This window comes from Hemitrygon akajei, chromosome 5 (assembly GCF_048418815.1).
Source record: "Hemitrygon akajei chromosome 5, sHemAka1.3, whole genome shotgun sequence".
NCBI classification, from domain to species: domain Eukaryota; kingdom Metazoa; phylum Chordata; class Chondrichthyes; order Myliobatiformes; family Dasyatidae; genus Hemitrygon; species Hemitrygon akajei.
In genome coordinates this window covers 83,117,120-83,130,027 of record NC_133128.1, presented here as the reverse complement: position 1 = coordinate 83,130,027, position 12,908 = coordinate 83,117,120, and the positions used below count along the sequence as shown (strand labels likewise).

The 12,908-nt window shown below is 43.5% G+C and overlaps 1 protein-coding gene and 1 non-coding gene across 2 annotated transcripts; both read right to left on the bottom strand.

The window, feature by feature from the left end:
• Positions 1-1,044: 1,044 nt before the first annotated feature.
• On the bottom strand, positions 1,045-7,655 carry LOC140727216 (uncharacterized protein C13orf42). Its single transcript, XM_073044482.1, has 3 exons — positions 7,254-7,655; positions 2,939-3,086; positions 1,045-1,610 (listed from the first exon to the last, which is right to left on the bottom strand). The coding sequence occupies exons 1-3, from the start codon at positions 7,653-7,655 to the stop codon at positions 1,366-1,368; spliced, it is 795 nt and encodes a 264-aa protein (XP_072900583.1). The 3' UTR covers positions 1,045-1,365.
• A 4,516-nt stretch (positions 7,656-12,171) lies between these two features.
• On the bottom strand, positions 12,172-12,244 carry trnar-ccu (transfer RNA arginine (anticodon CCU)). The gene has a single exon. It is a non-coding gene; the product is annotated as a tRNA-Arg (tRNA).
• Positions 12,245-12,908: the final 664 nt, after the last annotated feature.

The following is a 12,908-nucleotide window of genomic DNA, read 5'->3' as shown; positions in this document are numbered from 1 at the left end:
GTAATGTTAAAATTGTACAAGGCATTGGTGAGGCCAAATTTGGAGTATTGTGTACAGTTCTGGTCACCAAATTATAGGAAAGATGTCAACAAATTAGAGAGAGTACAGAGGAGATTTACTAGAATGTTACCTGGGTTTCAGCACCTAAGTTACAGAGAAAGGTTGAACAGGTTAGGTCTTTATTCTTTGGAGCAAAGAAGGTTGAGGGGGGCTAGATAGAGTTGACGTGGATAGGCTTTTTCCATTGAGAGAATGGGAGATTCAAACAGGAGGACATGAGTTGAGAGTTAGGGGGCAAAAGTTTAAGGGTAACACGAGGGGGAACTTCTTTACTCAGAGAGTGGTAGCTGTGTGGAATGATATTCCAGTAGAAGCGGTAGAGGCAGGTTTGATTTTGTCATTTAAAAAAAATTGGATAGGTAGATGGACAGGAAAGGAATGGAGGGTTATGGGCTGAGTGCAGGTCAGTGGGATTAGGTGAGAGTAAACATTCGGCATGGACTAGAAGGGCCGAGATGGCCTGTTTCCGTGCTGTAATTGTTATATGGTTATAAAAAAAACAGAAGGGAAGTAGAGATACAAAAAGATTAGCTATTAAAATATTATGATTCAAGATCTCTCGAATGGCATCCCAGGGAGCTGACTGGCAATGGACCTCAAAAGTTACTCCCTAATCAGAGCAGGAGAGCTATTCTTTTTCATTATGGTGGGATAGTTGTGGGAAACAGAAACTGGATGGCTTCCTGAAGTCCCGGTTTAAAAAAGCTGCCAGCTGAGATAATGTTACATCGGTAGTTAATTAGCAAGAGATTAGCTCAGATCTTACTTAGAATTAGTTAATTAGTATAGATCTATTCTAGGAATTTAAAATGTACCAAGCCACGGGAGTTGTTGCTCCACAGAACATCAGACCAAAGAATTTCAACTTGCTTTGTAATATCAATCAAGCTTCTGCCGAACATCAGTGGCAGTTATGTTTATTTGCTAGTTACCCTGAACGTTTTTCTCCCTCCACTGCCATCGCCCCTTGGCTGCAGTGTGCATCATCTACAAATTGCACTGTAGCAAATCAACAAGGTTTCTTCATCAACAGCAGAACTGAGCCCCCAGTGCCTGGCTGGTTATGGGCAGCAAACGCATTGGAACAAAGTCCCCTCCAAGTGTTTAACTCCTGACATCCAACACCAGTGATCTGCAGTGACTGGCTCACCACACCTTCGAGTTGGGCAATAATTGCTTGTCTCACCCATTTGAACATTAATGAATTAAATAGGGAAGGTGCAATGTTAAACAAAGATCTGAAGGACTAAACACAAGCTTGTTGCCTGGTGTCCACACATTTCAAAGCTGATGCTGTGAATTTGACTACACTTCATCATCTTCATCGTGTGCTTTTGGCTTGAACCTCATTGTGTGAATTGGGCTTTCGACCAGCTTGGGCAGGTACATCGGGTGCCGCTCTAACCTCTTGCAGCTCATTCGCATCCCATCACTGTATTTTCGGGACAATTCCTCCACTTTTGTCAAATGTGCCACATCAACGGAGTACCTCCTCGGTGATTTCAGGATCCAGTTGGAATGCAAACTGTGTTCACTTGTGCTGGTGGCAACTGAGTACAGATACAGAAAGAGAAGTACATAGATTTATCATCAGCACACAAGCAATGATCTCCTACATTAGGTTAAAGAACCACTTTTAACATAGTAACATGCCACAAGCCACTGAGCAGAAGCGTAATCATACGGCGAGGACACATGGAGATCTATCACCAACTGAGAGCTGTAGTGTTTCAGATGAAGTCGGGATTGTGTGGGGTTTAAAAGAAGAAGGTAGCCATGTAACCATCATCTGTATAAACAAACATTAACCCTACGGTGTGCCATTCAGCCCTTCAATCCTGTTCCTTGCTCAATTAGATTTCTTTCATGGTTCTATTTAGCTACCCTGGATGAATATTCTTCAAAGCCTTTAGCTAAAGTTTAGTGATCTCAGTTTGGAAATTTCCAATTTATCTCCAGTTTCAACAGTTCATCACCTGATCATCAATGCCAGAACATAATTGGTTTTGGCATTACCAAACTTCCATATTCCCTATTTATATCCAAATCTACCAACTACATAAATATTTTCCACATGACTCCAGTGAGTGCATTTCAGAAATACCTCATCAGCTGGAAATTCCTTGGGAAGATTCCAAGGTGATTAAGGAACAATATGAATTAAAACTTTTTATTCCCAAATCCTACAGTTTGTGTTATTTTCTCTTTTATGGGGCTGGGATGTTATGTTACTATCAGTACAGCCTCTCTCAGTTTTCAGATACACAATGACATCCATTTAGTATGTTTGAAAGAAATGAAGACACTGGAGAGGTGAGATCCAGCTCCCAGTTGTCACAAGGCAGCTCATCAACCTGTACCTCAGCTCAATTCTTTGTCCTCAGTTTCACATCCCTACATACTCACACCCTACTTCAGTCAACCAGCTTTGACATGAGACTGTATTCAATGTCCTTCTTGCTGACCACCTAATCACTAGAAACAAATCGCCACTCACACACCCAGAACCCCCTGTGATTTTGTAGGTCTACAAACACCTAAAGGGCAGTCAGACAATGAAAGATATAAACAAAAGAAATCTCATGTCCACACAGATTTGGAGATCACTAAGTTTTGTTCAATTATACAATAGCTTTATTGTTCATTACTGTGATTATGTATAGTAACAATTTTTGGAACAATATTTTCTGTGTTACAATTGTACACAATTTAAAGGAATACATTTTGATTTTGAATATTTTGATCTACTGTAAATGTTTGAACTTATTGTATGACACTGAATTCCTTGGAAACTGTAAATCTACAATGCCAAAAGGCTCAGTGAGAAGGACATGAGGCTTAACACAGTACACTTTGATTTCCACTAAAACAAACTTACTAACAAAGTCCATGTCAAGGTGCATGCCCTCTGCAGTGTGGACTCTGGGCTTGTTTCCCTGATCGAAAGCTGCAATGACCGAATCAAAGTATGCCAGCGTTTCTGCCTCTGTTGCTGCTGGGGTGGGATCAGATTCATCCTTTGTTTTCTGTTAAATAAAAAAACAGCTTTATGCAGGTGTCACAGGGTTCGGATATGGCCCAAGTGCAGAGTGAGAGACACTGAAGCGGGTCGATAGTTCACAGACTTTAATGGGAACAGTGTTAAAAGGAAAAGAAAACAATAAACACTAGGCCAAACAGGGCCGTTAACTAAACCTCTCAAATGGAAAACGAAGCTTACACTGTGGCTGAAAAGAGCAACTAAGAATAAAACAAATACCGCTAGTCTTCAGAGTCAGTTGACTCAACAGTCCAATTTCTCAGGCAAGGTGGAAAGCAAGCGGACAGCAAAGCATTGCTGTGTCCAAGTCTCAACAAATACTACGACGGAATGAATGGGGTTAAGTACTATCACAATGAAATAATAATTAGCTGACACATGCATATTCACAAGCGCAATTGCCATATCTACTGTGCTGCTGAATCTGTGGCTGTGACAGTAAGTCAGGATGGAAAGTATTCCTCAGTTGCCAAAAAAAATTAGTTGCAGATGAGAAATGTATCTCTGAGCTGAGGACTTGGTTGTATATGGAAATAGGCCCTTTGGCCCACGGAGTATGGACTGACTCATTTATACCAATCCTAGTTGTTAATCTCCCAAAACCGACTCTGTCCACTCAATCTTACCATTCACCACAGGCATTAACAGTGGCCACTAACATTAACCTGCACATTTTTTGGGCTATAGGTAGAAACCAGAGCACCAGGAGGAAACTCAAACCATTACAGAAAGAGAGGGGAATACTCCGCCAAAGTTTAGGAATAGTAAACTAAAGGAGGAATAAAATCTCTCAGGCCTGGTGATGTTTTATATGCTGAATTTGGGATTAACATTAGAAGAAAGAGTTTCATTAAAATGCCAAATTTCCCAATCTCAAGACATCTCATAGTGTCTTCAGCCATTGAAGTACTTTTGACTTGCCATCACTGTCATAACATTTCAAACACAGACCTCAATATGTGTATAGAAAGATCCCACAAGCAGCAACCTATTAAGAGCAAGTTAGGATGTTGATTGTGGATGAACATTGCTCAGGAAGCTTGGTCTGACTTCCCTGCTCTGTGGGATTTTTCTTATATGTCAGCCTGAGTGGTCAGACAAGTTAACACCATACCTGCAAAGCTAGCCCCCTACCACTGTGTTTCAATCTCTGCTGTAAGATTCAAAGCCATGACTTCCTGACTGAAGGGTAAATTCCTCGGCTGGGACTGCACACAGTGGGATAGTCAAGCAATAAATTGAAATGTTTTAAGTGGTTCTAAAATCATGCAATCATTTTTTAATCATACAAGTATCAGTGTTTATTTATTATGTAAGTAATATTTGGTATCAGGAGTATTTTTGTATTCTGGGATTGTAAAACAGTGCAGTTTTAATTGGTTGTTATATTTATAACCTGCATTATATTTACATATTGAAGTCTGCCTTGTCCAATTGATACTTCTCTCTTTTGTTATGATCCCAGCCCCCTCCTTTGTGAGAATCGCCAGAGCCCTAGTGAAGGGGGGGGTCAATGACCCAAGAGAAGAGAGAGATACGTGCAGTGTCCCTCGTTTCACGGCGAGGCAAAAGCTGGCGACTGTGGTCATTGTCTCGTGGAGACACCTTTGTGAATTGGGAACTGTACTACGTGTATACCCTCAGGGCAATGTGGGTGGAGAGACGGAGAGAGATTGCATCATCCCAACCTGATTGACATCTGAGACCCCGTGAGTTCAGATAAAAGAGGGGTTGTAAAGACAGCCCCCCCAGACGCACCAGAAGACACGCTAGAAATCCTGTGACAGCGTTTAATAGCGACAGCCGGTGGGGGGGTTCGTGTGCGTCTTTTCCTTGCCTGGGATTGGCGACCTCACCACGAAAGAACGGCTTTAGCTACCGGAGAGGCCACAAGTGAAAGGCCACCCCCCAACAAGACTCCGACGGATCGAACTCCTAAAGGTTGGAAAAAACCTGTCGGGTAACTGTTTCATTCAATCTCTATCTCTCTCTCTCTAACAAAAGTGCACCACCGCGACACCCCAAAAGACGGCAGCTGGTGGAATTGCAGTGAACGCAAGAGACTTTTAGATATACAGCGGACAATATATACCTTACCCCTAGACAACGATAGAGCTTATTTCTTATTGATTATTACTATACCTGTGCTTTAGATTGAGTATTGACGACGTATGTTATCTGAATGTTTGTATTAACCTTACTTTTGTGCCCCTTTATAAATAAAAACGTTTAAAAATGGTACCATCAGACTTCAGCGGACCTCTCTATCTTTGCTGGTAAGTGATCCAGTTACGGGATACGTAACACTTTCAACAATGTAGAGTGTAAGCTATATGAATACACATAGTGTTCCCTGTTTTAATGATACCTGTTTCTGGTTTGACATAAAGAAGATAATTATGGGTCTAACCAGTGAGCTATTTAAAAATGATATTTTACAGATCTGATTTTGACAGTTGAGATGGTAATTCACCAGTCAAGGGCCCGTTTATCGGATACTGAACAGCCTCCTGTTTCGAAAGTGGTATGAAGGAAATGTACTAGTCACAAGGTGGATGTGATTCATTTGTTGCTTTGGTACAGGATTTCCCTATTCCTAACCTAAGCTTTATATCCTGTGCACATCAAAAAGTGCAACCCTGTGCATGCCTGAGGACTTTGCTGCAAAATTGGTTTGTCCTATGACATCTACTCTGAGCCCAGAAAATTAGGTAGCATTTCCTTTAAGCTATTTCTTAATGAGCCCATTGCAAGAAATAAGTAAAGGTAAAAACTTCTTTCCCCTGAGGCCGTAGCATTGCAGTGGGAATGTCCTTTTCAGCAAAAGACTGAAACTATTCAAATCACTACTGATTACTCTTGTGCCTTACCCATCACTCCATTTGACAGTCGTTAGGGTGATCAGATCAAATGACGAGAATGCAAGAAGGTGGGTTTGATATGGATGCCTCTGGATCAAGTGATTCATCCACACGTGGTACAGCTAATCATTCTAGTACCACCTCCTTATCTACTTCGAACCCATCCAGAATCTCAGCTTCACCTTCCCTTGCTGAGACACAGCAGCGTCATCTGCGGTGATAAACACCAATGTAATGCACCTCACCAATGAGTACATCTCCTTTTTGGGTGCCGGTAAACCCGGTCTTTATTATTGCTGCTTGTTTACTCTTTTGTGCTCATAGAAGATTTTTGGATTGTCTTTCACGTTTGCACCAGTCTTTTCTCATGTTCGCACTCTGCCTCTCTATTGTTCTTTTATACTCCAAACTTCCTAAAATCAGCACAGTTCGCACTTGTGTGGTTCACCTGACATGCCCTTTTCCCCTTAATGTGACACTCCATCATTTTGACATCCGAAACGTTCTGATTTTAATTGCCCCACTGAGAATGTGCCCACCCTGTACTTGAACCTACTCATGGCAAATAATTATTATCCTATCCAACCAATCACACCACAGACCGTGGCACAGCAGTGCCCGCCTAACTAACTTCCGCACCGAATGGCTTCGAGGAGGCAGGCTGCCACCAGAAGCTACAGCCAAGCTTCTTTAGGGAACAGCTGCCTGACTCGTGATACTAGTTTCACTGCCGGACTTTCTCTTTTTTATCAAAGTTCCGCCATCTGCAGAGTTAGTTTTCAATCGGCCGTTCACTTTTAGGGCGACGCAGGTTAGATTTCCGAAAGAAACGTTATTATGAATTGTAAACACATGCTAAATGAAAGAATTTTAAACCGCATGGACTCCCGGGGTGTTTCACAGCCAGCTCTGTGCCTGTTCACTATTATTCTGACGCAGGAAAGGGGCTAGTCAATATGTCCGGTGATAGTAAAATAATGGCCAGTTATATACCAGCCGAGCACTTCCCGTTCTATCAGTGATGTCATGGAATATTTATATACCCTCCTGCATGCAGATTATTGTTCATTTACACATAGGAGTGGCAAAATACAACCACAGGCCTATACAGCAGAGAAACGGGCCCAATCACAAGCAACCACCAACAGAGTCACTGAGCACAACATGAAACCAATGCTATAATAGAAAAGTAATGGCAAAGCTCCCGATGTTAACGTGCTGGGATAGATAGTTATCAACTTGTAGATTTAAAAATGCAACCACGGTGCGCTAATGGGAACAGTTATACTTGCTTTGGAGGTGTGTTTTCGAGTCTGTGGCTTCTTGCTGAATTTGTGAGGTGTGACTGGGACTGAGGATGGGTCCTTGGACTTGCCGGGGTCGCTGGCAGGTCGGTATTGTTGGCGGAGGACTATCAGGTCGTGTAGGTATTGCAGGCAGTCTTGTGTCCTCGAAAACATCCACAGCCTGTCTTCAGCCTTGATGTTGTAGATGGAAGAGTCCACACTCACTGCGCTCTGGCTGCGTTTCAAGGAGCAGCTGGTGTGTTGGTAACTTTCCCCGATCAGGTAGAGAGACGTGCTGCGGACCAGCCTGATGCCGGTCTCCTCGCTCGGACACTCTCTTCTGCGGCCGGATTCGCCCAGTTCTTTCACGGCGTCTGCCCGAAACATTACGTTCAATTTCTTCAGCATGGCCCAAGAGATGATCTCCGAAATACCCCAGACCACCAAGTGTTAGAGGGTAATAAACAGCAGCATCTTCACAGCTTCTTATTGGAGTTTGGGCTTGTACCCACGGGGTTATCATTTAAACCGGACTGACAGGAAGGAGAGCCTCCCTTGTTGGATTGGTGATTGCATTATTGTCCAATGTCCTTTCAAAAGCAATTCCTCGGGGTAAGCTTGACTGATCTCTTCCCCGCGAAGCAGGGTGCTGACCAAGGTGCTGAAAACGCATACAAACGTGGACGCCCGGGTTGGAGTGTGCTGGGGTAGAATTGAACGGCATAAAGTGTCTGGGGACGGTTAACTCTGTAGTAATATAAAGCTGCAACGTGATAGCTACTTCCACTCTGTCACACGAGCACTTGGGCTCAAGTGTCTCCCTGTTCCTTTGCAGACAAAAGCCGGCGTTAACGTCGCCTAGTTGAAACATCATGTATCCAGAAAGCAGCAATCAGGAAAAGCGAAGTGTCATGCATGCAGCGAGCAATTACAGTCACTGCTAGGTTGGGCATATAACCTCATGAGGAGAGCACGAATGTCTTAAAATATCTTAAAGCGTTAAGACTTTGCTCTTGCGTCAAGTCCGAGCAGAAATAACTTGTTCCACGTTTTGCATCGAGCATTTCAAAGGAGCAGGGCAAGTGTTAAATCATGAATGGATCGGGATAAAATTACTGTTTGTCGGGCTGTCTGTTGCTCGTTGCAGAGATCAGGAACTAAAGGGGGTAGGTTTCACTTATTTGATAAATGTTGTATTACAAAGAGGGAAATAGCTATAGACCGATGTTCCGCCATTTTCTAAAACCATGTCAGGATATTGAAGAGGAGCTATATTAAAGCTAGTGTTTAACTTGTGAAGAGAGTTGAATTCTAACCTATACTTTAGTGCCTGTGGTTTACCCAAAACAGAATAATTTACATGACTTAAAGGAAAAGCTAGCAAGGAGCAGGACTGTAAAAGAACTGGCACTGATGCAGTGGATTGAACAACTTGCTGCAATGTTTTATTTGAGACTCTGTCTCAGTATCACGGTTAAATTTGGTGCAGAGTTTCTGCGCTGGGTGATGCAAGTACAAATTCTGATCAAAGTTTGGGTCAAGTATTTTGAGATGCTTTATTTCTTGAATTTTCATTCAAACAGACTATCAATGAGCCAACAGAAGTGGCCAACATTTTAGTTGGAGAAATTTTTTTAAGGTCATTAAAGATTTGAAATAAAAGCAAGCACAGCAAGTTAGGCAGCATGTGAGGAGGGAGAAACAAAGTTAGGATTGATGACCTGCTGAAGGCTCTCTGCCTGCAGCGTGGACTGTACTCTTTTCCATAGACGCTGCCTGGCCTGCTGAGTTCCTCCAGCATTTTGTGGGTGCTGCTTGGATTTCCAGCACCTGCAGGTTTTCTCTTGTTCGAGAAGGTGGATATTGTCTGTTTTAGACTAATAGAAACATGATCTACCTTGGAGCATTTGCAATGGATTTGAACATGGAAAATGGAGACGCGTTCCTGACCGTAGAAATGGTAACACCTGGAATACTGTTGGAACACCAAGTGACATGGAAAAGTAGAGTGTGAAAGGTTTAAAAAGAAGACTGCCATATCCAGCGGGCAGCGGAGTGAGAGGCAGCAGAGTGATAGGGCTTTGGCTTAACGGGCTTAGGCAGTAACAGGACGAGGTGAGGTAGGTTTAACTGAGTTATTTGCGGAAAGGAGGAAGCATGTGTGAAAGGCCAGTTTTCTGTGCTCGGTGTCAGATGTGGGAGGTCCGTCCTGGAGTCTCCCAGCCTTCTGGACGGCCATATCTGCACCAGGTGTGTCGAGCTGCAGCTCCTAAAGGACCGGGTTAGGGAACTGGAGATGCAGCTCGATGACCTTCGCGAGGAGGTGATAGAAAGGAACTACAGTATAGGCAGGTGGTCACACCGGGGCCTTGGGAGACAGACAGGTGGGTCACAGTCAGGAGGAGAAAGGTGAAGAGTCAGCTACTAGAGAGTACCCCTGTGGCTGTGCCCCTTGACAATAAGCACTCCTGTTTGAGAACTGTCGAGGGGGGAGAACAGCCTGCCTGGGGGAAGCAACAGTGGCCGTGCCTCTGGCACAGAGTCTGGCCCTGTGGCTCAGAAGGGTAGGGAAGGGAAGAGGAAGGCAGTAGTGATAGGGGACTCTATAGTTAGGGGGTCAGACAGGCGATTCTGTGGATGCAGGAAAGAAACTCGGATGGTAGTTTGCCTCCTAGGTGCCAGGGTCCAGGATGTTTCAGATCGCATCCAAGATATCCTGTGGTGGCAGGGAGAACAGCCAGAGGTCGTGGTATATATTGGCACCAATGACATAAGTAGGAAAAGGGAAGAGGTCCTGAAAAAAGTCTACAGGGAGTTAGGAAGGAAGTTGAGAAGCAGAACCGCAAAGGTAGTAATCTCTGGATTACTGCCTGTGCCAGGCAACAGTGAGAATAAGAATAGAATGACGTGGAGGATAAATGCGTGGCTGAGGGATTGGAGCAGGGGGCAGGGATTCAGATTCCTGGATCATTGGGACCTCTTTTGGGGCAGTTGTGACCTATACAAAAAGGATGGGTTGCACTTAAATCCCAGGGGGACCAATATCCTGGCGGGGAGGTTTGCTAAGGCTACTGGGGAGAGTTTAAACTAGAATTGTTGGGGGGTGTGAGCCAAACTGCAGAGACTGGGGAAGAGGAGGTTGGCTCACAAATAGCGAAAGCTTGTAGACAGTGTGAGAGGGAGGATAGGCAGGTGATAGAGAAGGGACGCACTCAGACCGAAGGTTTGAGATGTGTCTATTTTAACGCAAGGAGTGTTGTGAACAAAGCGGATGAGCTTAGAGTGAGGATCAGTACTTGAAGATATGATGTGGTGGCCATTACAGAGACTTGGATGGCTCAGGGACAGGAATGGTTACTTCAAGTGCCAGGTTTTAGATGTTTCAGAAAAGACAGAGAGGGAGGCAAAAGAGGTGGGGGTGTGGCACTGTTGATCAGAGAGGCATGGATCGTGTGGATATTCAGTGGCTTTTCCCCAGGGCTGAAATGGTTGCCACAAGAGGACACAGGTTTAAGGTGCTGGGGTGTAGGTACAGAAGAGATGTCAGGGGTATGTTTTTTACTCAGAGAGCTGTGAATGCGTGGAATGGCCTGCCGGCAATGGTGGTGGAGACGGTTATCATAGGGTCTTTTAAGGGACTTTTGGATAGGTACATAGAGCTTAGAAAAATAGAGGGCTATAGGTAAGCCTAGTAATTTCTAAGGTAGGGACGTGTTCAACCTGTATTGTTCTGTAGGTTTTCTATGTTCAAATTCAGGATAATAACAAAAGATTCTTGTCTGGAGTAATGGGGAAGATATGATCAGAAGTAATAGAAAATAATTCCAAACTGCATGAAGGAGTTAGGTCCTGATCTCAAATCATGGGGATAGATTTTTAACTTGTTGTAATGGATACATTCTCTAACCGGAATAATGAAAACTCTATCCTGGGTTAGATTCAGATTTTTTGTGAGTCAGTTCTAACATAGTGTAATAGAAACACTGGTGTTAAATAAAGGAGATTTATTCTCCACTGGGGTCATGGGAAAGGATGTGGGCAACTGTAATAGGGATGTATTCTGGCCCGAAGAAAAAGGCAAACAATCTGACTCAATGAGTGGAATGAGTATGCATTCCAATCTGGGCCAAGGGAAAAGCTCCCAACCGAGAATAATGGCGTAGATTCTCACCTGGAGCAGTAAATCCTAATCTAGTCCTAAGAATTAAACCATCCCAAAGGGTTGAATACCAACCATCAAACCTTCGAAATCTGCAATTTTCTGATTTCCAGCAATAGCAACAATAATCCAGCAGGGAAACTCTTCACTGCCCCAGGTGGGACTTGAACCCACAAACTATGGCTTAGGAGGCCAGCACCTTATCCATTAAGCCATTGGGATTTCTTGTGCCAGTAACTGAGCTTGATAAATAACAAGAACATTGGTTAAGCAGGGCTCTTCAAACCTACAGAAATTGGACAGAATACAATTATATACACTGGAGATAGATTCAACTTTGTTGTCATCATTAGATTCTAACCTCAGTAATGGGATAGACTCTAAACTGGGGTAATAAGGATAGTTCTAGCTTCAAGTAATGGAAATGACTTTTGCTGGCTGTCTAATGGGGGGGGGGGTTCTTTCCAATTTAGAAATTCTGGAGAAAGTGCACATCTGGAATAATGAAATAGGAGTATAATTTGTGAGTTTTGGGAATTTTAACATTGATGAATAAAGAGGAAAGTAATTTAATCCTGGTGTGTTGAATGAGAGCATGGAAAAACTTCAAAACAGGAAGTTTTGGTTGCCCTGGAGAACAGATGCCCTGGAGGCTAATCTGTAATGGGAATAGATGCCCACTTGGGCATGAGAGAAATGAAGCAACAAAGGAAGAGACTGTTCAGCTCTGACAACAACTACATGACCAGAAGGAAAGTTCTTCCTCACCCCAGATGGGACTTGAACCCACAATCCCTGGCTTAGGAGGCCAGTGCCTTATCCATTAGGCCACTGGGGCTGCTCACTAATTTTTCTAAATAGGGAGATAGCTGAAGCTGGATTCACAAGAGCTTCAGCCCCACAGTATTCAAACACCTTCAGCCAGGTACAATTTCCAAATGCAAGTTTTCCAACAACACCACTGCTGTTGGATTAATCACAAGTGCTGATATATCAGAGTACAGAGCAAGGTAGGACACCTGGTTCAGTGAACACCATAACAACAATCTCTCACTCAGCATCAGTTAAACTAACAGGCTGATTGTTGACTTTAAGAAGAGGAAGGAGGACCAACATGCATCAGTTTACATTACTTTATTGGAGGGTTAAGAGATTTGGCTTGTCACTAAACACTGTGACAAACTTCTACAGACTGAAGTGTTGAAAGTGTCCTGACCTGTTGTCTGGTACAGCAATTCAAATGCACAAGAAGGTTATAATCCCTCTCTATCACTGGTAGCTGCCAAGGACGTGTTAGCTCAAGATGGCAGTATCTGTCATCCCTGCCATCTAGCCCTTGCTATCTTCTTGCAGCTACCACCAGGCAGGAGGTGCAGACGCCTGAGTACCCATGCTGCCAGGTTCAAGAACAACCATCCACCTACCTTGAAACCATGAATGATAGGAAAATTTCTAACTTGGAATAATGGGAAAAACTATGACAAAAAAACCTATTCAGTTAG

Bases quoted from the DNA above. Each gene is read 5' to 3' on its own strand.
- LOC140727216 (XM_073044482.1), bottom strand. From the start codon at position 7,655: ATGCTGAAGAAATTGAACGTAATGTTTCGGGCAGACGCCGTGAAAGAA. The intron at 3,087-7,253 runs GCAAGTATAACT...TTTATTTAACAG, and splicing joins CTCGAAAACACACCTCCAAA to AAAACAAAGGATGAATCTGA. The intron at 1,611-2,938 runs GTAAGTTTGTTT...ATCTGTACTCAG, and splicing joins CCTTGACATGGACTTTGTTA to TTGCCACCAGCACAAGTGAA.